The 27,657-nt window shown below is 38.4% G+C and overlaps 2 protein-coding genes and 1 non-coding gene across 6 annotated transcripts in view; 2 read left to right on the top strand and 1 right to left on the bottom strand.

The window, feature by feature from the left end:
* Positions 1-17,582, top strand: part of drc1 (dynein regulatory complex subunit 1 homolog (Chlamydomonas)) — a 56,138-nt gene extending 38,556 nt beyond the window's left edge. The window contains exons 14-17 of the mRNA XM_080192250.1: positions 8,972-9,213; positions 11,210-11,353; positions 13,690-13,792; positions 17,309-17,582. Of these exons, the coding sequence (XP_080048376.1) occupies positions 8,972-9,213; positions 11,210-11,353; positions 13,690-13,792; positions 17,309-17,371 (552 nt within the window). The 3' untranslated portion in view covers positions 17,372-17,582. The remainder of the gene's footprint in view (positions 1-8,971; positions 9,214-11,209; positions 11,354-13,689; positions 13,793-17,308) is intronic.
* Positions 12,848-13,039, top strand: LOC145345793 (U2 spliceosomal RNA). The gene has a single exon (XR_013887177.1). It is a non-coding gene; the product is annotated as a U2 spliceosomal RNA (small nuclear RNA).
* A 2,952-nt stretch (positions 17,583-20,534) lies between the features above and the next one.
* The window catches only part of otofa (otoferlin a), a 335,468-nt gene continuing 328,345 nt past the window's right edge, over positions 20,535-27,657 (bottom strand). For 2 of the 4 annotated variants that reach the window (XM_080193269.1, XM_080193270.1), the window contains one exon: positions 20,535-21,149. In XM_080193269.1, coding sequence (XP_080049395.1) covers positions 20,969-21,149 — 181 coding nt within the window. In that variant the 3' untranslated portion in view covers positions 20,535-20,968. Of the gene's footprint in view, positions 21,150-22,975; positions 23,157-27,657 lie in introns of those variants that run through there. The other 2 variants (XM_080193267.1, XM_080193268.1) reach the window with 1 other exon arrangement.

The raw sequence follows: 27,657 nt of genomic DNA, 5'->3' as shown, positions 1-27,657 counted from the left end.
TGAACAATTCCTATGATGGTATTACACAGCCTTACCGGTTGCTATGATGCCCAAATGCCAAATTCAGAGCCCATGCAGGCCATTGGATGAATTTGCTTTGTTACTTACCAAAGATCGCTACTTAAAGAGCCAGATACCTAAATTGTAGGTGAGATAATGTTGAATAACTTCTACTACTGTGACATGTCTGGTGTGTTTTTGAAGGTGTTATGGTCAATTTTTGCATTTAGAAAAGGAAGATTTTCTGCATCTGCTCAGTGAGAGCAGAGAAGCAAGTGTCTTCCACACAAAGGCATCAACAGGTATGGGAGCTACAGTTGCAGTGCCTTTGGGCTCACAGGGCAACAAGAAGATGGAGCAGAGGCTCCAAACAAAGCAAACTGTGCACAGTGCTCTGTGTCAAGTCAGAGTTGCATTCTTCCACATTCCATGACAGTGGACCTCTGTCTGGCAGGTCAGCTGATTCTGTGAGCAACTGAGTGCATTCCCATCAGGGTCTTTACCTAAGTGTCCTGCTGCAGAACTTATCTGCCACCTTTCCCGCTATAAACTGGCACGAGAACCATTCTTTATCCCTAGTATTGCTGCACCTTACCTGTGTCAGGTGATTTACTACATTCTGAACCAAATTCTTACTATCCTTTAAAGTATGCACAGTGTCAGTATCTGAATTAGTGACTGTGAATGTCTGATGTTGCTCTCTGTCTTCCTGGTGGGCTTCTCTCCAGCCCACCAGGAGAGGTGGCAGGTTATTTTTGGGTGAGAAAAAGCTGAAAATCAGAAAGGAGAAGATTGAGTTGAAGGAAAGGGGATAGGGTGGAAAGTAAGAGCCATAGTGATGTTTGCCATGCCAGATAGCAGGATAAGGGTGAGCTGGGAGTTGAGAAGACAGAAAAGGTAGGGAAACACTGTAGTTCTGAATACGTTGAACAGCAGTGGGCTGGATACCATGGGCTTTTGTTGCAGTCAGCCCAATGTGGGGAAAACCATCTCCTATGTAGGGTTTAGGGCATGCAGGAATCCTTTTCCTCCAGTGGCTATTTGTGCCACCTTGCTCTGCAAGAAAGGAAACTTTGTTTGTGCCTACCATATCTGTGTAACTGGAGGTCTGCAGAGGCAGTGAAAGGTGGCTGTGAGGTTGGCAGCATTGGTAGATGTTTAAGGATGAGGTATCTAGATGTTGTGCTCAAGTCTTGAGTGTGAGGATGCTGCTGGGTGAGTGAGAAGGGTGTGGTGTATTGAACAGTATGAGAGACTGCTCTTGAATAACAATTCAAAAACCCCCTAAAGCATTTTACAGAGGAGTTGGGGATGTCAGGTAGTGATGAGAGAGTTAGCATAGATGATTAAGCAGGCCTTTAAATGCAAGTAAGAAAGCATTGAGACAGGAGGCTTCAATGGAGATTCCTAGAAAGTAGAGTTGAAGTAGTTGATGGGATACAATAATGCACAGAGCTATAGTGGGAAGACTAAATACTATGGAAGTATTTTTTAGGTTAAAAGTAGTAAGTTGGGACAAACGTAAAAAATCGGAGCAGGAGTAAGCTCTTCAGTCAATTGAGTCTGCTCCACCATTCATTATGCTCTTGGCTGATCCTCTATCTCAACACCATACTCTCACACCCTCCCCTAACCCCTGACACATTAAGTGTCTAGAAATCTATCTATTTCTTTCAGTAACTTGGCATCCAAACCCTTACGTGGGACAAAATTCCATCGGTTCACCGCCCTCTGATTGAAGAAATGTCTCCTTTCTAAATGGCCTACCTTCTATCCTGAGACTGTGATTCCTTCTTCTATATCTGTCCAGCCCACTCTGAATTTTATACGTTTCAGTGTGATGCCGTTTCATTCTTCTAAACTCCAGTAAATAATCCTAGTTGACCTAATATCGCCTTATATGACAATCCTGCCATTCCATGAACGAGTTTGGTGAACCTTTTTTCTGCTCCCTCTCTGGCAAGTATACATTTTATTAGGTAAAGATTCTAAAACTGCATACAATACTTCAGATGCGGTCTCACCAAGGCCCTGTACAACTGCAGTAAGACATCCTTGCTCCTGTACTCAAATCGTCTTGCGCTGTAGACGAACAAACAATTCGCCTTCCTACTTGTTTGCTGTACTTGCATGTTTGCTTTCAGCGACTGGCGTACAAGGACACCAAGATACCTTTGAATATCAACATTTCCCAATCTATTACCATTTAAATAATACTCTGCCATTCTATTTTTCCCACTAAATAACTTCACATGTTTTACTTCATCTGTCAGTATTAGCCCACTCACTCAACTTGTCTAAATCACCTTGTGGCCTCTTTACTTCCTCCTCACCACTTACCATTCCTCTTAGTTTAGTGTTGACAGCAAGCTGGGAAATATTACATTGATTTCCTTATCCAAATCATTAATATATATTGTGAATAGCTGGAGCTTAAACATTAATCCCTATGGCATTGCCCAGTCACCACTTTCCACTCCGAGAAAGATCCATTTATTCCTACTGTTTCCTGTCTGTTAATCAATTCTCAATACATGCTAATATATTACTGCCAATTCCATGCACTTTAATTTGCACAGTAATCTCTTATTATTGTTAAAAACTTCTGAAGAACAAAATACACCATATCCAGTAGCCCTTCATTATCTGTTCTGCTAGTTATGTCCTCAAAAAACTCTAGTAGATTTGTCAAACATGATTTCCCTTTCATAGACTTGTCTAATCCTATTGATAATTTCTAAATGCCCTATTATCACATCCTTTATAATATACTCTATTCTCCCGACTACTGATATTAGGCTAATCAATCTGTAATTCCCTGTTTTCTCCCTCCTTTTTTAAATTTGCTACTCCTCAGATTGCTGGGACTGTTCCAGAATCTACAGAATTGTGAAAGATGACAGCCAACAAATCTACCACTTCCATGGCCACCTCCTTTATGCTTCCCTAGCAATTCTGGGAAGTTATTTGTGCCTTCTTCTACGAAGACAGAAATAAAGTAATTGTTTGATTGCTCTGACATTTCCTTGTTCTTCATTATCAATACTCCTATTTCAGGGGTAAGGGATTGACGTTTGTTTTCACTAATCTTTCTCTTTATACATACTTATAGAAACTTTTACAAGCCAATAGAAACTTTTACAGTCCGCTTTTATGTTCCTTGCAAGTTTACTCTCATACACTATTTTTCCCCACTTGATCAATCTCTTGGTCCTCTCTTGCTGAATTCTAAACTGCTTCCAATCCCCAGGCTTGCTGTTTTTTCTAGCAACTCTATATGACCCCATTTGGATCAAATACTATCCTTAGTTTATTTTGTTAGCCATGGTCGTGCTCCTCTTTTTATTTTGTTGTGATTTTGCACCAGAAAGGAATGTACAACTGTTATAATGCATGCATTTTGATTTGATTTATTATTGTCACATGTATTAGTATACAGTGAAAGTTATTGTTTCTTGCGCACTACACAGACAAAGCATACTGTACATAGAGAAGGAAAGGAGAGGGCACAGAATGTAATGTTACATCATAGCTAGGGTGAAGAGAAAGATCAAACTTGTTCCTTAAATATTAGCCATAGCATGTCCACTGTCATGCCTTTCAATGAAGTTACTCATTCTATCGCAACTAATTCAGCCTCATACCTTTTTGTTTCCTTCGTTTAAATTCTCGATCCAAGTTTCAGATTGAACTACTTCACTTTCTATCCCAATGAAGAATTCCATCTTGTTATAGTCACTCTTCTGTAAAGGATCCCTCACAACAAGATTATTAATTAACCTCTTCTCATTGTACAATATCAAATCTTGGATTGCTTGTTCCCTACTTAGTTCCTCAACAAACTGGTCCAAAACTGGTACACATTCCAGTATTATTGCTGTTGTGGTTTGCCTGGTCTATATGTAGACTAAAGTTACCTATGATTACTGCAGCATCCTTATATACCTCTCTAATTTCCTGTTTAATGCCCTAGCCTCCTACCTTACCACCACTGTTTGGAGGCCCATAGACAACTTCCACTAATGTTTTCCGCCCCTTATTACTTCTTAACAACTGATTCTGCATCTACATGTTCTGAGCCAATATCCTTCCTCACTACTGTACTGATTTCACCTATTAACAATGTCACCCCGCCTCATTTTCCTTTTTGCCTGTCTCCCCTAAATATTGAATATTCTTGGATATTTATTTCCAGCCTTGGAAACTCACCATTTATTCCTTCAGAAGTCAATCTTGTAGTACCCATCCTACTACCTATGCTATTAATTCATCTACCTTTCGACAAGTGTTCTGTGCATTTAGATACACCACCTTTAGATTTTTCTTCTTATTTTGTACTATGGTCCTGTTTGCTAATAACCCTAATATCCTCTGTCTTTCACTTTTGTCTTTCACTTTTGTCTTCCACTTTTATATCTTTGTTTCCCGCTCTTATGTCTTACTCAAGTTCCCATTCCCCTGCTACTCTAGTTGAAACCTTTACCTCATAATATTGACAAATGCCCCTGCAAGAATATTGGCTCTGATCCTCTGGGGGGGCCACCTGTCCAGTTTGTACATCTCCCCCAGAATTGCTCCAAATTCCTCTAAAATTTAAATACTTCCTACCTACACCATCTTTCCAGCCACACACTCATCCAGTCTGTTCTCCAATTCATGATGCTGTTAGTGTGTAGTACTAAGATTGTGACCTTTTGAGGTCCTACATTTTAATTTATTTTCTATCCCCCTTACCCTGCATGCAGGACCTCATGCCTCTTTTCACCTGCGTTGCTGGTACAGACATGGACCACAACCTTTGGCTGTTCACCCTCTCCCTTCAGAATGTTTTGCAGCCACTCAATGACACCCTTGACCCTCACACCAGGACACCATCCTGACGTCATGTCTGCAGCCCAGAAACATTGATCTGTTCCCTTTATGATAGAATCTCCTATCACTTTGGCTTTCCCACTGTTTTTTCACTGCCCATATGCAGCGGAGTCATTTGCGGTGCCACAGACTTGGCTTTTGCTGCATTCCCCTGAGCAACCATATCCCCCAGCAGTTTCCAAAGTGGAAGATCGGTTAGAGAGGGGAATCCAAAGAGCCCCTGCAGTACCTGCCTGGTGCTTTTACTCTGGCGGTCACCCATTCCCTTTCTACATGTACACTCTTTACCTGTGATATGACCACCTCACTGTACGCACTTTCCATGAAGATCTCAGCCTTGTGGATGATCAGTGATTCCAGCTGCTGCTCCAGGTCCAAAACGTGGATTTCAAGTAGCTGTAGACTGCACACACAGTCACCCTGGACACTGGAAATGTTCTTGGTTTCCCATATAGCACAGGAGGAGCGTTCCATTTGGTCGAGTTGCCCTGCCATGGCTTAAATTATTCCCTTTCCATTTACGTCTTCTGGTTTAAAGAGCATCAGATTTTCTGGGGATCTTACCTTCTTAGACATTATGTAATCCAAACAAAGGACCAATTTTTACTTTAAGGACTGTAGAGTAGAAATATTCAACCAGTCCTACTCACCAAGGCTGCTGTTCCTCTACGCTGGCTTCCACTCCCATTTATGTTTGCCCCGTGATTCACTCTTGGATGAATTCAAAAATGCCATTCTCATAGAAACATGGAAAATAGGGGAGGCCATTCAGAATTTCGAGCCTGCTCCATTAATCAACATGATCATCTCAATTCCCTTATCTCAAAGCTGCACTCCAATGCTCTCCCCATACCCCTTGACATCTTTGATGTCTAAGCTCTTGTGCAGTTTTTTTTTAAATCAACCTACTTCTCTAGGTTCTGCTATTAGGTGCTAGTGACTCCATGACTTGGAGTCATTCTCTTGCACTCTCCATAGGGCAAAGAAGTAGAGTAATTTGAAGGTGAGTATGGTGGATGATGGGCAAGTCTGACACTTTGTGGAATCTGTGAGTTACTGAATTATGATTAAAGATTTCTACAGCAGTGGGACTGAAATGGAGATGGGCAGGGATGGACAATAATGTGGAAGTAGAAGCAAGCAATGATGAGATAACATGTAAATGTGACATTTTTTGTGATACAACATTAACAGAATTTACAGGCATCAAACCTGTGTGAAGTGTCATACCTTTATGTATGTATAAATATATATACATATAGATCTGTTCAATATATTCCCATATTAATACATTATATAGTCAACACTACTGTGCAAATGAGCTTTATACAGCCATGGCCAGGTCTTGGTGGTATCACTACTGAACAACAGCCTGCATCGTATTAGATTTTTCAGGCAACACCCACTTGGTTAATCTTTTGACTATAATTACTGGCCACGAAAAATATTTTACATTGTTTACCTTGTCAATGTTATCTGAGTTTTGAATTTAAACTGGTTTATGATTTTTCTAAATATTATGTTGCTAATTTGATATCTAATTTTATGATTCATATGTTGTAGGAGTATAACTTTTACTTTGGAAATTTTAAAAAATGTGTTTCAATGAAAAAACCTGGGGCAGAATTTTCCCGTCCTGCCCATGACAGGAAAGGTAGCAGGCAGGACGGGAAAGGTCCGTTGACCTTTGGTGGGAATTTCTGGCCTTGGGGTGAGCACAGCCAGGAATTCCCGCTCCTGATTTGAGAAGCTGGTAAACAAACCTAAACTAATTGCAAATCATAGGGTGGCCTATGTTTACTTAATAAGGTCAAAGTTGGAAGTGGGAAAAAAAGAGGCTGGATCTGACAGGATGTAACTAGTGGTGTACCACAAGGATCTGTGTTGGGCTTCAATTGTTCACATAATTTACTAACGACTTGGATAATGACATAGAAAGTCACATATCTAAATTTGCTGATGTCACAAAGTTAGGCATTGCACACAGTATGGATGATAGCAGAAAATTATAAAGGGATATTGATAGACTAGGTAAATGGGCATGATTGTGGCAAATAGACTTCAATCTAAGCAAGTGTGAGGATATTAATTTTGGACTGAAAAAGGAAAGATCAGAGTACTTTCTAGATGGTATGAAGTTAAATACAGTTAATGCCCAAAGATACTTGGGGGTTCAGGTGCACAGACCTTTAAAATACTACGAAATAGTGCAGAGAATAATCAAGAAGACTAATGGAATGCTGGCCTTTATATCTAGAGGACTGGAGTATAAGGACACAGAAGATATGCTGCAGCTATATAAAACCCTGGTTAGACTCCACTTGGAATACTGTGAGCAAATCCCAGCACAACATCTGAGGAAAGATACATTGGCCTTGGAAGGAGTGCAGCATAAGTTTACAAGAACGATACCTGGACTTCGAGCCTTTAATTATGAGGCTAGATTATACAAATCAGATCTGTTTTATCTAGAATTTAGAAGATAAAGGGGTGATCAGATTGAAGTCTTCAAGGTATTAACAGGAAAAGACAGGGTAAATAAAGATAAACTGTTTCCATTTGATGGAGATTCCAGAACTGAGGGCAGAGTCCAACTTAGGGCCAGATCATTGAGGAGAGATGTTAGAAAGCACTTCTACACACAGAGGGTGGTAGTGGTTTGGAACTCTCTTCCACAAATGTCAGATGATGCTAGATCAGTTGCTATCTTTAAATCTGAGATAGATAAATTTTTGTTAAGCAAAGGTATTAAAGGATATGAGCCAAAGGCTGGTATATGAAGTTAGGCCACAGATCAGCCAAGATCTCATTAAATGGCAGAACAGACTCAAGGGACTCAATGGTCTACTCCTGTTCCAATGTTGTTTATCTTCGAGCAGAGAACTCTGAGGGGGAACCTCATTGAGGTGAGCAAAATTATAAGGGACACAGGCTAGATAGGAAGAAGTTTTTTTTAGTACGGGGTCAATAAGTGGGGGACATAGAGTTAAGATAAGGAGCAGGAAATTTAGGTGGGATTTGAGGAAAAACCTTTTCACACAGAAGGTAGTTGGAGTCTGGAACTCACTGCCCGAAAAGTTGGTAAAGGTGAGAACTCTCCCAACATTTAAGAAAAATTGAGATGAGCAGTTGAAACACCATGGTATACAAGGCTACAGATTAAGTGCTGGAGAATAGGTAGGCATTTGAGGGCCAGCACAGATACAATGGGCCAAATGGTCTCTTTCTTCACTGTGAAACTATAAGACTTGAAGGTCTGTTGAGCGACAAAGAATGAAATAATTCCATATGCAGATGGCTGGATAACAGAAATTGTTATACATTCAGTAATACATAGCTCCTTAGCTCATGCACGTACACCAGTAGCACAATGTATACTTGGATTCAGAATATATATAGCTAAAAGCATAATGTAAGCAAACGGGATTTTTTTTAGCCTTATCTAATGTGGTGAAAATGCTTATAGGAAATTAGGACAGGGCAATTGAAAGATTTTTACACTCGATTCCTGCCTGTCAATATGTAATCTCCAGTGACTCGATGGGCAAAATAGCTTCCTGCTGCATTGTAGGGGTTCAATATCTGAAGCTTTAACACTAGAATTTTCAATTGTCTACTCCAGGCCAGCCATTTATTGTTCAGACTTAAGTAATTTCATTAAAAAAAAATTCTAATAACTTGCATAATCACCTTTGTCTGCTTTGTAACCACAAAGGAGTGAAAATCTTGGTGTGTAATAGAATACTTTTATTTTTGATACAATGTTATATCTACTGTCAAGCACACAGTATCTTTAATAAACAGAAGATGATCTAAGAGCAAATCACTGTGATTACTGGAAATTTGAATTAAAGAAATTAAATTTTGGAAACATCAGCAGGCCTGGTAGCAGTCGTGGAGAGAGGAACAGAGATGAAGGGTCATCACTCAAGAAATGTTAACTTTGTTTCCTTTTCCATAAGTACTGCTAGACATGATCAGTATTCCGAGCATTTTCTGTTTTTATTGAAAATAATTTAGTATCACAAGATATAAGCATTTTTGGATCCACAACAATGACTTTCTCCATTCTGTAAGTATGTGTACTGGTTGCTTTTAGGAGACTGAAAGCTTGTTGCATAGACTTGACAGAGAGATACAGAAAGAATTCTACGATAGTGCAGAGAAGCGAAAAGACAGTATGGAACCAGCAGAAGAGGTTGAAGTTTGTTTAACTGACACTGATGTACAAGAGGCTACTGCTTGTGCAGAACTGCTAGCGAAGCAGCATGTGGAACTTGTTCATCCTAATGATATTCTCAAAACTTTAAAACTTTTCCTTGAAGGCAACCAGGAATCAAGGTGTGTAATTTTTTTGAAGCCTTTGCAACTCATAACTTTATCCAATTCTTTGTTCCTAAAGATACTTTCCCACTTTTTCTACACTCGTGCCTTCTGGCAGCAGTAACCTATATTGGGCTTCAGTTTCATGGACTTTGGCAGCCCTTTGAAACTTTATTCAACTGTCCATTCTTTCTTTATTATCCAATATGGTAGTAGTGGGGGAGCAAAGATAGCCGTAGCCAAGACCAGTGCAGTTTTCACATTCACATGGACTTTTTAGATTGACTCACAACACAGTGATGAGGAGTCAAACACTTATACCCTTTGTGCTACTACTGCTGCTCGAATTAAGGTCACTTAACATCATAGCCTGTATGGCTTTCTACTGCAGTAATATATCATTCGCCTAGATAAGCTACAAAGGGTTGTATTTTTAAAAATGGTGATCACATTAACTTTCAATAATGTTGTCTGATGACACCAATTTGAGGAGAGAATTAAGCCTTGGTTAATTTCTACTTGCTATTTGAAAGCTAGTGGCCAGGAATGTCACTTATTTCTGTCAGATCAGTATTGGAAAAAAGTAAAGTACATAAAGACAATGCCAATAGAAGCCAAAAGAAGAGATGTGAGCTAACAAAAAATCAGAACAAATGCTCAGAAGCATCGCTGCAGCTTAATTTGTGAAGAAATAAGACAAATAGGATGCAATATATTTGTATTTTATTGTGAGCTTTATGAAGTAATTTGCAGCAAAATTTGGATACATGTTAAGTTTGAATAGCCAAAAATTTTGACCATTTCAACATATTTTGCCATGCAGCATAAATAACAGTCCCTCTTCCTGAATGTTCTTACCATGCTAGAAGCAATTATAACAATCTGAAAGAATTAAAGCAAAAAGAAAATCATAATGTGGGGAAGAATACTGAAAATGTGTTGTTTCAAAAAAGCTGCAAGAACCATCAGTTGGCGCTTGTAAGGGGAAGGCCCTTAAGATCATAGGAATATGAACAGGACTAGGTCTTTCGGCCCAGCAAGCTGCAAGAACATCAAGCCTCTTAGACAATTGCAAGGGCTAAGACTCCTTCTGGATCCTCATACTTGCCTTTCTTACAGTCACAGCCTTCAGTCCTTGACCACAGATTAAATATGAAGCATCTTGCTTCAGGGGTGTGACTGCCTCCTGGAACAAGTTGTCCAGGTAACTTCCCAAACCTGATGCATTGCAGTGTCCGAAGCTCAGACTCCAGCTCATTAATTTTGAGCCAATGCTCCTTGAGCTGCAGACTGAGTAAATGATCACACAAGTGTCCACTAGCACCCACGTGGTACAGCTGCAACACGTCACCTGCCCTGCCATTTTTGTTTTACACTCCGAAGTTTCATATGAATTAGTTTTAAAATGCTAATATTTTAAATCCTTTTATAAGCATTTTTGTTTGGCTTTTCTGTAAGCACTTTTCTCAAATTCATATGATCTAGTCACAGTTTCCAATAGAGCCTTTGATCTGATGTTTCTCTTCCCTACTCTTATATACATTTATTCTTTTTCCAAATATTAATCTCACACAAACATTGTACACAAGATATTCCTGGTCACTAACAAGTAGGAAATAAACAAAGCATTTTTTTCCCCTAAAATTGGTATATCAACCAATAGCATTGAAAGTTAATACAGTGTCCAATTCTCTCACTTATAGCCATTCATAAATAACCATTTTTTCTGATTACTGTGTATTGTTATCAAGGGAAAATTTCAGACTTGGTTTTATATTTTCTGGAGTACCATCATCATTTTAATAAGAACAAGCTAATTTTGATTAGTTTTAAATGTTTTTCCTAAGCATGTCAGAATAATCAGAAAAAAAGCAATCATTTTGCAAACTGCAAAATATCATGTCAGTTCTTTTTTGTCAGTAATTATGCAATTTGATCATGACCAATGGTAAAAGACATGAACACAGTATAGCATAATTTCCCAACAAGACTTTATTAGGTTTGTTTTCTCCAGGACAAAATCACGGCCTAAAGTGGCTATTGTGAAAGAGAGGGATAGCTCTGAGGATAGTGTTTATTGGAACACCATGGCAAATATCATACCGGAACACAAATTGAAGATTTGGAATTGTTTAGAAGGTGCACTGGAAAAATATTAGTAAGTATGTCACATGCTGAATGGTAATTTTGTTCTGTATCTATGTTGCTGTTTATGTATGCAACCTGATAGGGCTTAGATCAGTTGGCAAGATGTGATAATGGTGTGAGAGCAGTGTAACAGAAATTAGGCACCTTTCTCTAGTTTTGGCTTGGTTGTTTCTCTAAGGCCAGCCACAAATTTAAGCAGCTCAAATCCATCTGCTGTTTAGATTCCCATTCCAATCTTACTTAATTCAATGCTGAAAATTTTACCTGTTATGGACTAGAAAGAAAAATAACTCGAATGCTGTGTGGTTGAGGATTAGTTTCCACATGACCAACAGTTCCGTTTTATATTTAAGTGATGGGATATTCAGAATTGAGGAAGTCTTGACAATTCCTCTGGGATGCAAAAGGCTGATTATCTGATGAATGTGAGAAGCCAATTGGAAACTTCTGAAAGAGAAAAATCCAATTTGAATTTATGATAATGTCTTGATTAATATGACTCCAAAAATGGTGAGAACTTCAAGAAAAAGGAGAATGTATATCAAAACGCCAGCCAGATAGACCAACTTGTTCATCCAGTCATTTGCACAAGTCTGAGTTTAGTTCTTGGAATTCATTTATTATTTGCCACTCCTGAGCAAGGTGAAAGGATGTCTGTTGTAAGTATTGAACTACATTGTAGACTTTATTGATTTGGGTGTTCATTTTTTAAATCAATAAATTCTCTAACATTTGATTATCCATGACTTGTGAAGATGAAACAAGAGTTTCAGGAGGGATAGACTAAGTTCAACAGCTGAAAGAAATTATCGGATAGTTTGCTGCTTGTTTCTTATGCATGCTACCAAATGATTATTTAGATTTCAAAATAAGGATAAATATTCCTGGAGTTCTGCTGAGCTGCGATGCACCTAAGTATGATCTAAGACAAGGGAGCTAAAATAATTGAATATAAAAGTAAGCAAAAGTCCACAAATGTAGCCAGCAGTATTGACTGTTCATAAGAGTTCTCAAGTGCTATAGTGTTGTTGACTCTGTTATAGTTTCATAATGAGACAGAATTTACAACTAAAAACAAATTATATATCAGTGTTGCTCAACTGAATATTTTATTTCCTTACATTAAGAAAGAAATTATCTAATGTGGCATCTTAACATATCTTAAAGACTCCCAAACCCTTTCATAGTTAATGAAGTACCTTTGAAGTGTCACTGTTATTGTGTAGACAAATGTAACAGTTGATTTATGCACAGGAAATTTTCTGCAAATGAGAAATGAAACAAATAACCACTGAAATTCTTTTGATATTATTGGCTGCATTCAAAAATTTGCCTAGGATGCCACATTGAAGATGTCAACGTATTCTTTTATGTTCACCGAATATGCAGAAAGGACCTGTTAACTTCTCTCATAAAGTGACTCATGGAAGTACCAACCTAAGTACTGTGTGGCAGCATTGTGCTTGATGTGTTATCCTTTCCCTATAAGCTTTTTTATAGAGGATTCGCTTCTCGGCCTCTTGGCTAAGATCAAGTGTAGTATGGACATGCTGCACTTGGTTGAAGTCATTAGGTTACATTTCAGCTTCATTTGAAGCAATTTTTTAAAGCGGCATCCGGGCCTTTGGGCTAAGATGCAAATTAGACCAAGCCTTGGAGGTGGAGCTACGCCTACTCCAAACAGCTTGGATCCTGTAGGTCAAGCTCAAGACCGGAGGTGAGAGCCCTGTCTTGTCAGCTTGGATCGGGAATGTCCCAACTTGTTGGGACTCTGAATTGGCTTTAATTTGACTTGATTGGATTGGAATAAAGTTTAAAAAAATTAGGACAATCGATGGATGTTTGAGTAAATGATTATAATTTTTGTTACTATTTGGACATAGCGATAACTTACTGATACTGCTGACTGACCTGTTCCTGATTTTAATATTATTTAAAAATGGTTTGTTTTAGTTTAAAAATTCTCTCCCTTGTTTTCAATTCCTTCCAAGGCCTCACTAATCTCTATCTATGTATCTCCCTCCAGGTCACCAACCCTGAGAGATATCTGTGCTTCCCAAATCTGACCTTTTGAGCATTCCAGATTTTAATTGTTGCACCATTGGTAGCTGTTCCCACAGCTGTTGAGGTCTTAAACTCTGGAATTTCTTCCCTAACCTTCTCTACCTCTCTTTTCTCCCTTAAGACACTCTAACTCTTTGACCAAGTTTTTGGGCATCTTCCTTATATATTTCCTTATGTTACTCAGTGTCAAACTTTGTTTCATAATGATTTTGATAAATTTCACTGATATTAGCTCAAAATGGCTTTTGTGTATAATAAAGTTCAACATCTTGTTTTTTGCAGCAAAGTCTTGGTTAAAAGAGCAAACTTAACCGCTGATAGGTATAGCCTTAATCAGCAAAATTCAGAGTTCAAGTTATTACTTCAGCAGTATTTGCAATCCAGGGTAAGTCATTTATCACCCACACTTTTTTTCTTTTTCCTTTCTCCTTCTCTAGAAGACAATGAAATGATTCATTTACTTAAGCATAGATTAAAAAATGTCCTTCAATGTCTCTTCTAAACCACCATTATTCATATGGCCCTTCAGCATGCTGTCTGGCTACAGGGCATAAAGCCTGAGCTGTTGACCACAGCTGGGCACATTCAACATTCCTTCCTATTAAACAATCAGAACTTTGTCCCATTTTCATCCAGTTTGAATCATAGATTTTTTGCAAGAGAGCACCCAGATGTTAATGTATCTGGTACAAGTTATAGTTTTGGGATGTATCGTATTTCTGCTTTTAGAACAATGCATATGAAGTGGACCAGTAAATGTTTCATTGCCCTAATGGCTGTTCTTAACTTCTGTTTCATTTATTTTCTCTGGCATTCTGGTTCCAACCTCTATATATATTTGCAGAGTTAGCTAAAGATTTTATTCTGTGCTTATATCTTTACAAAGTTGTATTTTATGTCACAAAAAGGAAACATGATAGAGGAAGAAAAGTCTCTTGGGTGACTGAGAGATTAAATTGGAATAGAAGTAGGCAGTTTAGCCTCTCGAGTCTATTCTGCCATTCAGTTAAATCATGGTTGATTTGTATTTCAAGTCTATATAATACATTTTCTTTGATACCCTACTTGAACAATAATGTTTAACAAAGATAATTATGTAAAATTAACAGCACAGAAACAGGTCATTAAGCCAAGCTAGTCCATGGACTAATGTAATACTGACAAGTTATTGTCAGCAAACAATATTATAAATTGGGACAGCACAGCTTTATAAAAAAAACTGTATTCATTCTATTGTGAATCATTGAATTTCCACTAAGCACTTATAAGTATTTGGAGAAATGACACACCATGCTTCTTTGTACACAATATATGTTTTAGCATGCTTATTATTTGTGTAACTCATATTAAATTTAGAGAGTCTAGGGTAGTGAATAAGGAAAGGCAGTTTTGCCCATCAAACGGTTTCCTACAATCCCCATAATCCTCCCTATGTGGACTTAAGTTTATCTAGTCATCTAATGGCATGTTCCATAAATAATAATCAATTAAAACTTTAAAATATCTCTGCATCTCCCATATCCACTGTAAATCCTTGGCTAGTTAATACCTGCAGTTGGAAATTCCCTAGGTTAAGCAGCAATTTTATCTTTGTCCAGATCTGTTTCAACTTTCAGAGAAATACCAGGAATATCTCCCCAGTACTTATTGAATTTAGATGCTTCAAATTATTTTGGGTGGACTATCTGACTCTGTAATTTCAACGATATCTATTTAAAAAGAGACAGTTGGTGTGTCCCAGTAAGGTTTGGTCACACCCAATATCATAAGCCAAAAAGGTAAGATTCCCCTGTGTTACTTTTGAGAAACTTAAGCATCAAATATGGTTTGGCATTGGTCAATTCTATAATTCTGTTAGTCTATCTAAAGTAGGAATCTTTTTACCATGCATGAGCTATGATTTGTGACAGCCTGTGATGTTTACTAGAGTAACTAGATGCTTTCCATGACTGTGGCGCACTGCATGGAATTTAGACCTCATTTCACTACTCTGCTTTCTTTTTAGTTATTTGTGTCCCCTTCCCCCACCAAAAAATGAAATGTTGCTCCCACACTGACTAGGGGAGCTCTACCAACCCCTCATCAAAGTAGAGCGTCCTCTCCCTGCCCCCTCCCCCCACCCCACCCAAAAATAACAGGTAATTACAGACCTTTGAGTCTAACATCAGTGATAAGGAAATTATTGGAAACATTCTGAGGACAGGATTAATCTCCACTTGGAGTCGAGGATTAATCAAGGATAGTCAACGTGGCTTTGTCAAGGGGAGATCTTATCTACAAATTTGAATTTTTCAGGGAGGTGACTAGGTGTGTAGATAAGGGCAGTGCAGTTTATGGAGTCAACGTGGACTTCAGTAAGGCTTTTAACAAGATCCTACATAGGAGCATGATCAAGAAGGTAAGAGCCAATGGGATCCAGAGCAATTTGGCAAATTGGATCCAAAACTGGCTTAATGGCAGGAGGCAGAAGATTTTGGCTGAAGGTTGTTTTTGTGACTGGAAGCCCATGTCCAGTGGTGTACTGCAGGATTGGTGTTGGGTTCCTTGCTGTTTCTAGAGTACATTAATGATCTAGATGTGAATGTAGGGGGCATGATCAGTAAATTCATGGATGACACAAAAATTAGTGTTGTGGTAAATAGCGAGTTGGAAAACCTTGGGTGTAGATGTAGACGTGCTTGATGTAGACGGATTGGGCAGATGGACAGAATAATGGCAAATGGAATTTAACCCTGAAAAGTGAGAGTTGATGCATTTTGAGAGGACTAACAAAGCAAGGGAATACACAATGAACAGAAGGATGCTAGGAACTACAGACGACTGGAGGGACCTTGGGGTGCATAGCCACAGGTTCCTGAAGAATCAGGATGGATAGATAAGATGGTTAAAACACCATAAGGATACTTGCCTCTATTAGCCGATGGAATCAAATATAAGAGCAGGGAGATATGAAAGATCAGGCCACAGCTAGTGTATTGTGTGCAGTTCTGGTCGGCCACACCACAGGAAGGATGTGATTGCAGTAGACATGTTGCAGAGGAGATCAATCAGGATGTTAGCTGAGCTGGAATATTTCAGTTATGAAAAGAGTCTGATTAGACTGGGATTGTTCAGCTTAGAGCAGAGAAGACTGAGGGGAGACCTAATTGAGGGATATAGATAGGAAGGAACTTTTTCCCTTAGTAGAGGGGTCAATAACCAAGGAGCATAGATTTAAGGAAATGGGCAGGAGGTTTGGGGAAAGAATTCGTAATGCTGAGGGTGGTGGGAGAAGATGGTGGGCGTCTGGAACTCACTGCCTGCAAAGATGGTAGAAGGGGAAGAACCCTCACAGCATTTGAAACACCAAAGAATACAAGGCAACGTGCCAAGTGCTGGAAAATGAGATTAGAATAGATGGGCACTTGATGGTCGGCGCAGACACGAAGGACCTTTTTCTGTTCTGTAAAACTCTATGATTCTACCTTGTCAAATCTAGCAGCTTGTGTCCTTTTCCCAAAAGGTTAAATCCCATGAGTTGTGTTTTGGACATTCCAGTAACAAAAATTACTTCTGTTTGACAGCAACTGCACTTATGCACATGTAGCTGCCTTTGTTCCCATCCTCCCCTCCTCCCCCAACAAAAATAGTGGATGTTGAGTTCAGGCAAAGGACTTCTGGAATATGGGCCCAGCACCATTTTGGTTAAGATAGCTCTTCTGTCTTTATGGAAGTTGAGACCTAAATGTAAGTAGCTGACTTATGTTAATATTAATAGACGGAGGAAGATGCCTGTAATTGTCTATAGTGAATTTTTGGACAATACTATAATGTCATTATGAAAAAAATTGCCAACAGCAATTCTGAACATTATGGGAAAGGGATTTAACTGTTAATCTGAAAATGTTGTCCTTTCTCTTAGGTAAACAATGAACTTGAAATTCCACCAACACAACTAATGCAGTTTAATGTTGAACAAAATTAAAACATCAATTTGAAGAACTTTCAGTTTTTGTGATTAAACTTGTGAAAACAAATTAACGATATACAATTTGTTGTGGACTTTGAGCGCTTGTTGTTGAATGCGCTGGATTGCACTGCAAATTAAATAGCTGAGATGCAGATGTATTCTAATACTTGGTTTCTAATCATTCATTACATTGAAAATGAAATAAATAAATATTGTTTTTAAAAATGTGCAGTACAAGTATGATTCCCTTATTTTGTTAATGGTTCACTTTTACTGCTGTTATCAGTCCACTTCTGAGCAATGCTTTTGCTATCTGGTTGTATGATTAGACAAGTCAATCCTTTTGGCACTTGTGATGGAGTTTGTGAAATATACTCAATATAATTTGTATATAAAATGCTTTTTAATACTATATAGCACTTAATGGATACCTGATAATGGTTATAAGACAATGTCATGGGACAAGAACCCATAATATGAAAATACCCCACCTAGCTGACACTTAGAAAATCATGCAATACCAAGGGCAGAATTTTCAGGATGGTGAGTGGTCAGTACTCACCGTCCTGAGAGTCAGCATGTAAGGTACTCCTGCTGACTCTCAAAAGTCCACTGCCATCTCATGTTCAGTTGAGCTCTGTGACAGCTCTGCCATACATCCAGACACAGGGCTGTAGTAAGAGAATTACTGCAGTGCTTTGCCTGGAATCTAAGTTCTGGGACCATTCTTAAGGTAGATCCCAAGGGTCCTAAAGGTGAGGAGATAGGGGAATGCCTGGGAGATCAGGGAGGAGGTCAATTGTGGCATCAGTGTGTAGGCGAGGTTTGGGGGGGGGGGGGGGGGGGCGTTGGGGGCAGCCCAAATCTTAAGTGGCCTTCAAATTGAGGATCCCCCACTTCCTTCCCAAGATGGAGAATTATTTCTTTATCTGTTTTGCACCCTACTCCTGAGAGACTAAACATTGGAGTTGGGTGGAAAAGACCACTTAAGTGCCTAAACAGGGGGAACAGGCAGGTTTCCTGCCTGAGGCAGGATCCAGAGGCGAATCCCAGCCATACAAATTTAAACTCCCCTGCCCAGCACCCCACTGACTTAGCAACCTGCCTGGGAGGAACGTAAAATTCTGCTGCAGATAACCTATATGTCCTCATTTCCTGGAGGTTTAGAAGGAGTTGAGTTTCATACTGTCATTTGGGTTAAATTCAAAATTAGAATTAGGTGCCTTCAACAAATTTGAGATATATACAGATTATTTGGAACAGCAGTATAAATCTTAAAACTGGCTGCCAACACTTGCCCTGAGCTGTTTAGCGGCTCACAATGACACTTCTATCATAAACCAATTTGGCACTCCTGGTCAATATCCCAGTGCCTCAGCATTGTGGCTTTTGGTAGCCCAAAAAATAATTTTCTAACTGGTCCTGTTTGAGACCAACTGATGTTGCACTAACAGTTTTGAAAGTTAATTAATTGTTGGAAAGGTACAGCACAGAAAAATCTCAAAATATTGTGCTTTATTGAAATAAAAATAAGACATAATATGTCAATATTATATAATATTATAATAATGAGGCAGCATCTGTAGAAGGCAAAAGGCTAGGTTAACCTTTCTGTTGAAGGGCACAGACGTAAACATGGTGTGTTTTCTTTCTCCATAGATGGTGGAGGATTGGCAGTCTTTTTATTTTTTATTTAAGCCTGGCTTGTGACTCAATATGAACTTTTTTTATGTTCATGGGACGTGGGCGACTCTTCCAAGGTGAGCTGTTATTGCTCGTACCCAAGTGCCCTTAATTAGGTTGTGGTGAGTCACCATATATTGTGTTTTGTTGTCAATTAATCAAAGAATCCTTCCATGTGTGGAGGATGGATGTTTTACAAGCTAGTATGTAGTATGTTCCATTAATTAATACAATTCTCTTGATTATGTTGATTGTCTTCCATTGGCTAGATATATTCAATGAAACCAGTGTCTAAGTTTGATGTAGATTTCTTAATACTTTATTTCAAATTTCAATTGTTCATTTCTTTGGATTGTTTTCACAACTGGAACCAGAAGTTAGTTACACAAAAACGATTCATACAAAGAGTAACACAAAATAGAGCATGACAGATTTTTGTAGACATTCAATCCTATTTTCATGGATGTACACAATGAGAAGTGTATTACAAAGAGAGATAATTACCAATTACAAAGCAAATAGAATATTGTTATCTAGGGTATACTATCTGCCATTTCCACAGTGCAATCATGCCTTGTAAAGTGCTACTTTATTAGTCATGAAAATTACATTAATACTAGAGCTAGTTTGATAGAAAAATAAGCAGTTATCTGTACTTGTGGCCTTAGATAAATATTCTCTCAGCCATTTGAAGTAGTGTTTCTTGGATATGTGTTCATTCATTTTTTGCTTCCCCCTAAAATGCCATCTCCCGGTAATTACATGCCCCAGTAGCACTTCAGGCCTGCACTGGGGGAATGGTTGGAGCACAGTGAGCCTCTGGACCAGATGATTGGCATACCTACTCTCGTGTCTTTATGCTTCTCTGACTTATTATGGCAAATGATTTGAAGTTGGGAACATCTGCAATGAATCTCTTAAATATCTCCATTTGCACCAAACAGTGCCATTTACTATTCAAGTAAAATTTTACTTCAAAGCCATGGAAATAATAAAAGTGCCAATTTCAGGGCAAATTACTTAATAGTGGGATGGATTTGAACTTAGTCCTCAACAAGTTGCTCTGTATGTTGTATCTATTACCATGAAGTACCAAGCAAGCAATCTTCATGAATGCATAACCCAGGTGGTTGTAAAATGCCATACTTGTTTTAGAACTTCTATCTTATGGGAATTACAAGGCTTTTGGTGTTGAATTCATCTTTGCATATTGCCTTTATATTTTTAGTCATTCATCACTCAACACCTAAATGAATCCAGTATTTGCTTGATAGATACAAACACTCCAAGATGACATTAGTCCTAGATGAACTGTTTTCCGTCCCCAAGAATAACTTGAAGCAAGATTAACTTTTGACAAGAGCATAACTCACAAAATCACTTTCCAGCATTGAAGATTTTTTCACTTATTTGACTGGGAATACTGAAGATTATCAAGGCCACAAACAGTAAAAGGAGTAGCCCGGCCAGGAATCCAATGATGTAACACCTGTAGTTCCTCCAGATCAGAAGGTAAGCAATACGCATTGGGTTCAGCCACCAGGACAAACTGGTATTTGGACGGCTAGTGAAACAGGTTATTTTTAATACGAATGAAAGAAAATAATGGGAAAAATACACAGCACAATGATAGAGTTACAAATTCTTTTGTTATAAATTCCAAAGCTTAAAACAGTTCAAACAAAGTTTACTTGGTAATGAGAGCAAAAAAAGACTTTTAACTACAGTTCAAACAGAGTAATTCTGGAGAACTGCACACTGCACACCACAATAATGATGTCTTGTTTAAATTTAACTCAAAAAGCTTTCAAAATGATCCCCAACCACTGTCATTATCCCCATTCCTTTCTTCTCTATTAATTCAGACACACAAAAAGATGTTTTACTTAAGGTATTAGCTGATAGTTGCATTGGGTGAATGATGGTATTTCATGCACCAAGTAGCTTCTTTACCATATAACCAGGCATGCTGTAAAGGAAAAGGCCTATCATGATCAACATCAACAAAGCCAGCACAATCTTCACAATAAGCCACTTGTATCTGTTGCAGATGAGGTATTTGATGGATTTGAGTGGATTGAGGAACCAGATAAAAGAGGTGTCTGGCCGACTGTCCAAGGCAGCATTAGAGAAAGTGGGAGGAAAAAACATGGTTAGTGATGAATGATCTTGAAAAATATATTAATAGGTAGGTACTTAAATGAATGTTACCAGCTCCATGACAGGGATATTTGGTTCACCTTTACCTCTTAAAGTTATTCAGTTCTAGGATTATGATTAGTTCAGAGAACAGCCAAAGTAAAAAAGTATACGTTGCTTCTAAAAATGTCAATCTTAGAAAGTCTCCATCACATGTCAGGAGTTTGATGCTGAAGCCGGGGTACTCTAAATGCGGAAAATGTGCAATGAAAGAATTTTAAAGTGGAGTAACTTGATTTCAGTTTTGTGATATTTTGCAACTTATTTCTATATTCATTAGTGAACAAGATGTGTTTTTACAACACTTGACAATGACTTAATGATTTTTTTTAATTGAATTTAAATTCCACCACTTGTAATTTTACAGGTGATTTAAGGAGAAAATAAACCGAAAAAGAGCAGGAAAACAGCTGTAGAGTAACACTGAAATGAATTACAACTTGAAATAAATATGTGCATTAACCACATTAGGGAACTGTGTACCTAAGGACACAGTGTGCATCTGAAATTTAGAGCATGACATTTAGTATATGTAGAAAAGTCAGTTTCAATGTACTGCTACTTAGCAGTAGGGTAGTGAAGGAAGCTTAACTCCTTAAGGCTATTGGCTCCTTTTTGTTCCTATAGATGAGCTATAATACCATAATATTGTTATAACTGACATAATATTGTATATTAGTATTTTCAAGAAATTTAAGTTAGTTGACGTGAAAGATAATGGCCAGGATTTTGCTGAAAATGGTGAGGCTAATAGTATTCACAGTTATTATGGAGTAAATTGGACTATAACTCCCAGCAACTTCACATCTGTAATTAAGCACAGAAATCAGGAAGTTGTTGGCTGAGTTGTTCTCCCCCTTCAGAAACTTCACTACACTGGTATTGTATTTCACTGAGAAACTTGGCATTGAAGAACATGGAGTTACGTAGTAAATGCCCACTAAATTGATCAGAAAATGCAAGGCCTTGTCCACTCTGTTTAAATATATTTTACTGGTGTGATGAATCCTAATTTGTACCAACAACTATTCAGGCACTGAAGATTAACTTTTACAAGTGTAGAGTCTTATTTGTGCAAAATTTAATTCCTGTCAGATATTTTTAAATTAATTTTTTTTTTACACACCTGATGCTCCCTGTAACTTTCTCTCAAATCTGCTTTTCTTTTATTCTATTGTGCATTCTGTATATGATTCAGTATTACATTTACTGTTGCACCTTAGAATTTCTGGTTCAGACTTTGCATACCTTGTAAATAATTATTAGATCTAATTGATTAAGGAGATACAGTACTGCTGGCTCTGTTTACAGTCACCAGATGCCCTCGAGAAGGCACTTTATTACAATAAGTTTCGAATCGTCCCAAGTTCCAGAGAAGAAACCCAATTAAAGTATGTGGGAAATATGAGAGCAATGAATGGCAAGTGCCATTCAGTGACTGCAAAAGCCATTAATTAAATAATTAATTTTCTTGCCTTCATTATGATAATATAGCACCACAAATTTGCACTGTGTGTGAATTGATCTAGCCAAGTTAATGGAAACAATTAGCAGTTGATTATTTTGCTCATCTACTCCTGTGGTTTATTAGGCAGTGCATTATAACTATGCATTAATTAATAAAACATAACTGACTGCAATTCTAATAAGGATTTCCTCTGAAATAAAGGTAGATTAAATAAAAGGAATGCACACTGCACATGAAATATGAGAAAAATGGCTACCATTTTAAGGCCATTAGGCTCCAAGAATCTTCTTAACCAGGTAACCAGGCATGGAGTAAAGGAAGAGCCCCAGCAGAAGGAGAAGGAGCACAATTGCGAGGATCTTCAAAATCAGCCCACGATAGTTGTGCCAGATGAAATATCTGATTGACTTTAGGGGGTTCATAAACCAGATAAAGCTGGTGTCAGGGCGACTGCAGAGCGGAGGACAGCAAAATGTGAAGTTTCAAGATGAAAAGAGTGCAAAAAAGGAAAGGGAACAGGGTAGGCAAAATGGAAAGAAGCAAAGAGATTATAATTAAACGAGTTACAGTTCAATGTCAAACGGAGACTGAAGATATTCCACTTAGTGGATACATAGCATATGATTGATCTGAAAATTTTGTTCCCTCGTGAACTTATTTCTATGGGGAAAAGTAATCGTTATCTTTGATATAAAATGAAAAAGAAGCTGAAAGAAAATAGGGTTTTGCAAAAGGAGTCTGCAATTTGTGTTGTGGGATGGCAATATATTTTTTAGATAAAATGAGTGGCATCTCATGAATTATGTCTGTGAAGACTGCAAGTTAATTTATAATGCTCAGTCCTCTTCTGTAGTAAGGACGGGAATTAAACAGTATCTTTTATTGCAGAAGAAGTCCTAATAACATTTCTTTCAAATGAGGTGTCTGATTGTCGCTCTTGTTTGGGAAAATACTGAGTGGTTCGATATAGAATTGTAGAATGATACAGCATGGAAGAATATCACAGCTTGTTGTGTCTGTGTTGGCTCTTCAGTTTCAAAAGGTCCAGAATGACTTATCTCAGCACATACATTTTGATTGACAGTTTTAAGTTATTGAAGGATTATCTTTCTTCCATGTAGTCAGTGAAATATATATTTGTTTTTACAAAGCACCATTCAAGAGGATTTACATTTTTATATGGGTTTATGAATGACAATTTTTTTCAATATCAATATCAAATGTGTTTAAGGGTTATGGGGAGAGAGCGGGAAAGTGGAACTGATCCACTTCAGATCAGCCATGATCTTATTGACTGGCGGGGCAGGCTTGAAGGGCTAGATGGCCTACTCCTGCTCCTATTTCTTATGTTCTTATGAGAACTTTACTGAATTGTTCAAAGTTTTCTTTTACCTCTACATGGTTCGTGCACTCTGCCTATAATGGGTACTGAGGAGTGGTTATGGGGTTCATGGGGAACATGGAGAGGGCATAGAGAATATGAAGAGGCATGGAGGTGCCATGGGTGTATGAGGGAACATGGGATATGGAGGTGACATGGTGGAATATGAAAGCGCATTGGGGTAGATGGGTTGGTGGGGAGGAAAGGTGAGATGGTGTAAAAGATGAAGCTCGGGGGGTCCCATAATCTTCAATACATCTGGGCCAAAGTCCCAGAGAACTGAGGTGGGCTTTCTCACCAGCTTTAGTACTCACCCTCTTCTGTAGATGTTGCAACGGGGACCTTTTTAAATGAGATAGGTTTGCCAAGTTGGAAAGCTTCCTAACTCAACATTCCCTTTTTCTCCTCAAAAATCTGACTCAGGGGGTCAACTTTCCAGACAGTGGAGGGCCTGGTTCATGACCATTGCCCTCTATTTAACTAGCCATTGGATTGCACTGAGTAGAACACATGTGATTCTCACTTCTAATCTTTCCTCCTTATATTGAGGCGATCTCTCAAGGCACTACTGAGCATTTCACTGGTTCAATTGGAAAATTGGGCATAATAGAATAATTCTTCTTCACACTTAATTGACTTATCCATTTAATATATACAAAACAAACAGAAACTTTTGAATATTACCAGGGGAATAGAAAACTGATTTAAGCAAGTTATAATATTTGATATTCAGTGCAATCATTTTAAAAAATCTACTTTAGTAACATCAATTTCCACCCGTGTCAGAATTCTAAGTTATTTTGAGCTCACATCTAATGAGACTGAGACCACAAATAATTCATTTTTGATGAGATATTTCAAGATAATAGGAAAGGAAGACCTCATCAATCCGGATAGCATTTCAATTCAAGTCAGTTTGGGTAAAGGAACAAAGGAGTACATGCTCCTAAATTTGATAAAATAGATATTAGACATTTCTTGCGACTAAATTGATTTATATAAAATTCATTGAGGAAAAACTTAATCGCATTTCCAAATGAAATAAATTTTCAGCTTCTTGCACTTATGTATGCCTTGGATTTTACTTGTCTTAAAGGAAGCCTCTTCATTAAAGTTACAACTGTTTCTTTGCTCTTTTATAGTCAAATAATTCAGCAAAAGTGGGTGGGATTTTCCAGCCTCCACCCATTGGCAGGATCTTGGCTGGCTCATTGCAACCACTGCAGCGGGATCCACCGTGCCAGAGCTGGAAAATCCTAGCCAATGTGATTCTAGGGAAAATTACAGTAAATATTGTCCCTGCCACTAACTCTTTCCATAGCCACTGATTCATTCCATTCTCAGCCACTGTCTTGGACTAAAGTAGATTGTTCAGAACTTCATTTTTCCATTTGACTGAGGTGAGCTTCTGACCACCCCCCCAGCCCCCTCGTTTGTCTTTGTTTCCAATTCTAGCCTCTTGTGCAACCACAACCTCTTTCACTGCACCATTGGTGATCATGCCTGGCTGGCTATATTCTGAAGTTCTCTCCCTAACTCTTTAAACCTACTTCTCTAGTCACCATTGTGTAACTTTTATGTCAATGTTTTTTGTCTGAGAGAAATCGTCTTGAAGCAACTTGGGCTGTTTTACTATGCTAAAGGTGCTTTATAAAGGTTGCTGTAAAATACCTCTAATAAGTGAGCAACATGAAAAAAGTAAAGATTGGTTGAGGCTTCATAACCTTTTCTTATTCTGAAAATTCTTACATGCCTAAAACTGATCATTTAGTATTTAAGCATTGGAGAAATGTTTAAAAGATAAACAAACCATACAATATACTTAGATGCAGCAATATATGTTACAAGTTTGCATTGTCTTGAAAGCAATACTTTGGTATTCAGGGAAACAAAGTTACTTTTTTTCTAGAGTGAGGGGTAAGACCCAGGTGATTTCCAGTTTGGTTACATTAGACCCCCGCTCTTGGCCACCATCTACATATCAGGTCCACTTTCTACCTGAACCTGGTGTCATTGATATTCGGTGAGAGTTGGTGAATATGGCAGGAGACAGTGACAGGAAATGTCCCAGGTAGTCAGACAATGGAACGTGATCAAGTTCTGGGAAAGCAACAGGTATCCCTGTGGGACCCAAAGGAAACTCGCGTTCCTGGGCCAGATGGAAACCTGATCTAAACTGCTTTGAATGTAAATATATTCCTCCTTAACTAAGGTAACTGAAATTTTACACAGGACTCCAGGTGTGGTCTCACGTATGCTCTGTACAGTTGTATCAAGAATTTCCTGCTTTTGTACTCCATTCTACTTGTCATAAAGGCCAGCATTTCATTTGCCTTCTCACATTTTGCTGTATCTACATGCTGATGTTTTGTGATTCATGTATAAAGACACCCAGGTCACTCTATATTGGAGCATTTTGCTAAGTCTCTCATTTCAAATGATGATCCAGATCTTTCAATCATTGCTGCTGCCCATAAAGTTTCCTATGCATCCACAGAATTGCCCACTTCCAGCTGGGACTTCTGATCCTGGCTGAGGCAGAAATCGATCAGTATAGTCTCTGGGGTAAATCCAGTAAGCACAGGAGAATCATAGGAAGGAGAGGCTATGCCCTTTTTTTTTAGAGCTGTCATATTTGGTTAAGTTTTTAATGGTCACAATTATTTTAATGAATGAATGCAAGTGAGTGAGTGAATAAGTGGGTGAAGGGGATGAATGGATGAGTGAATGAGTGGGAAGGGGTGAAAGGGGTGAGTGAGTGGGTGAATGGGTGAGTGAGTAGGCAGTTAGGTCTGGGGTGTGGTCTGGGCTGGGAGTTAGGTTGGGGAAAGTGGTGGGAAAGAGAGTTGGGTTTGGGTTGGACAAGTGATTAGATGGGCTGATTATGGTACTCAATTCAGAAATGCTGGCTAATATCTGTGTTAAACCACATATTAATGAGTTTAACATTTCCAGGTTAAGTTTCCTGGTAAGTATCTGGCCTAAGTCTATGTCCCTTTCATGGAAGGTCCCATCAATGTAAATCTGTCCATCGCAAGTTTAAATTTCCCAGACAATTGCAATGTCTGTGCCTATGTCAGCATTTCTGTAGGGTCCCAACGTGAACACAAACTTAATTACAGATTTCATGGTTCAGGACTTCGGAAGATTGGGGCCAATATTCTGTCTCTTTATTCTTCCTGCTGAAACAGACAACTTCACATTTTCCCTCATAAGACATCTGCCAAATTCTTGTCCACTCAACCCATCTAACCATCTTTTCAGACTCTTTGTATCCTCTTCACAACTTGCTTGCCTACAAATTTGGTCCCTGCATCCAAATCATTACTATAAATCGCAAATAAATTTAATTTAAATAAAACTGGAGACATTTGGTTGTTGGAGGAATTAGAAGGTCAAGAACCTAGTTTAAAGGTGTATTACACACAGAGGCGAGATCATCAACAGGCATTGCAAGTCAACCTATTCCTTTATGACTGCTGCTGGTTTATAAATATCTTGTTGACTACCTGTTAGCCATCTGCCTCAGAATATTAACCATTTAAACCCAACAGTAAAATGACTTCAGTG

The sequence above is a fragment of the Carcharhinus amblyrhynchos genome, chromosome 7 (assembly GCF_965287045.1).
Source record: "Carcharhinus amblyrhynchos chromosome 7, sCarAmb.v2.hapA, whole genome shotgun sequence".
In the NCBI taxonomy this organism is placed as follows: domain Eukaryota; kingdom Metazoa; phylum Chordata; class Chondrichthyes; order Carcharhiniformes; family Carcharhinidae; genus Carcharhinus; species Carcharhinus amblyrhynchos.
This window is presented reverse-complemented; position numbering and strand designations above follow the sequence as displayed.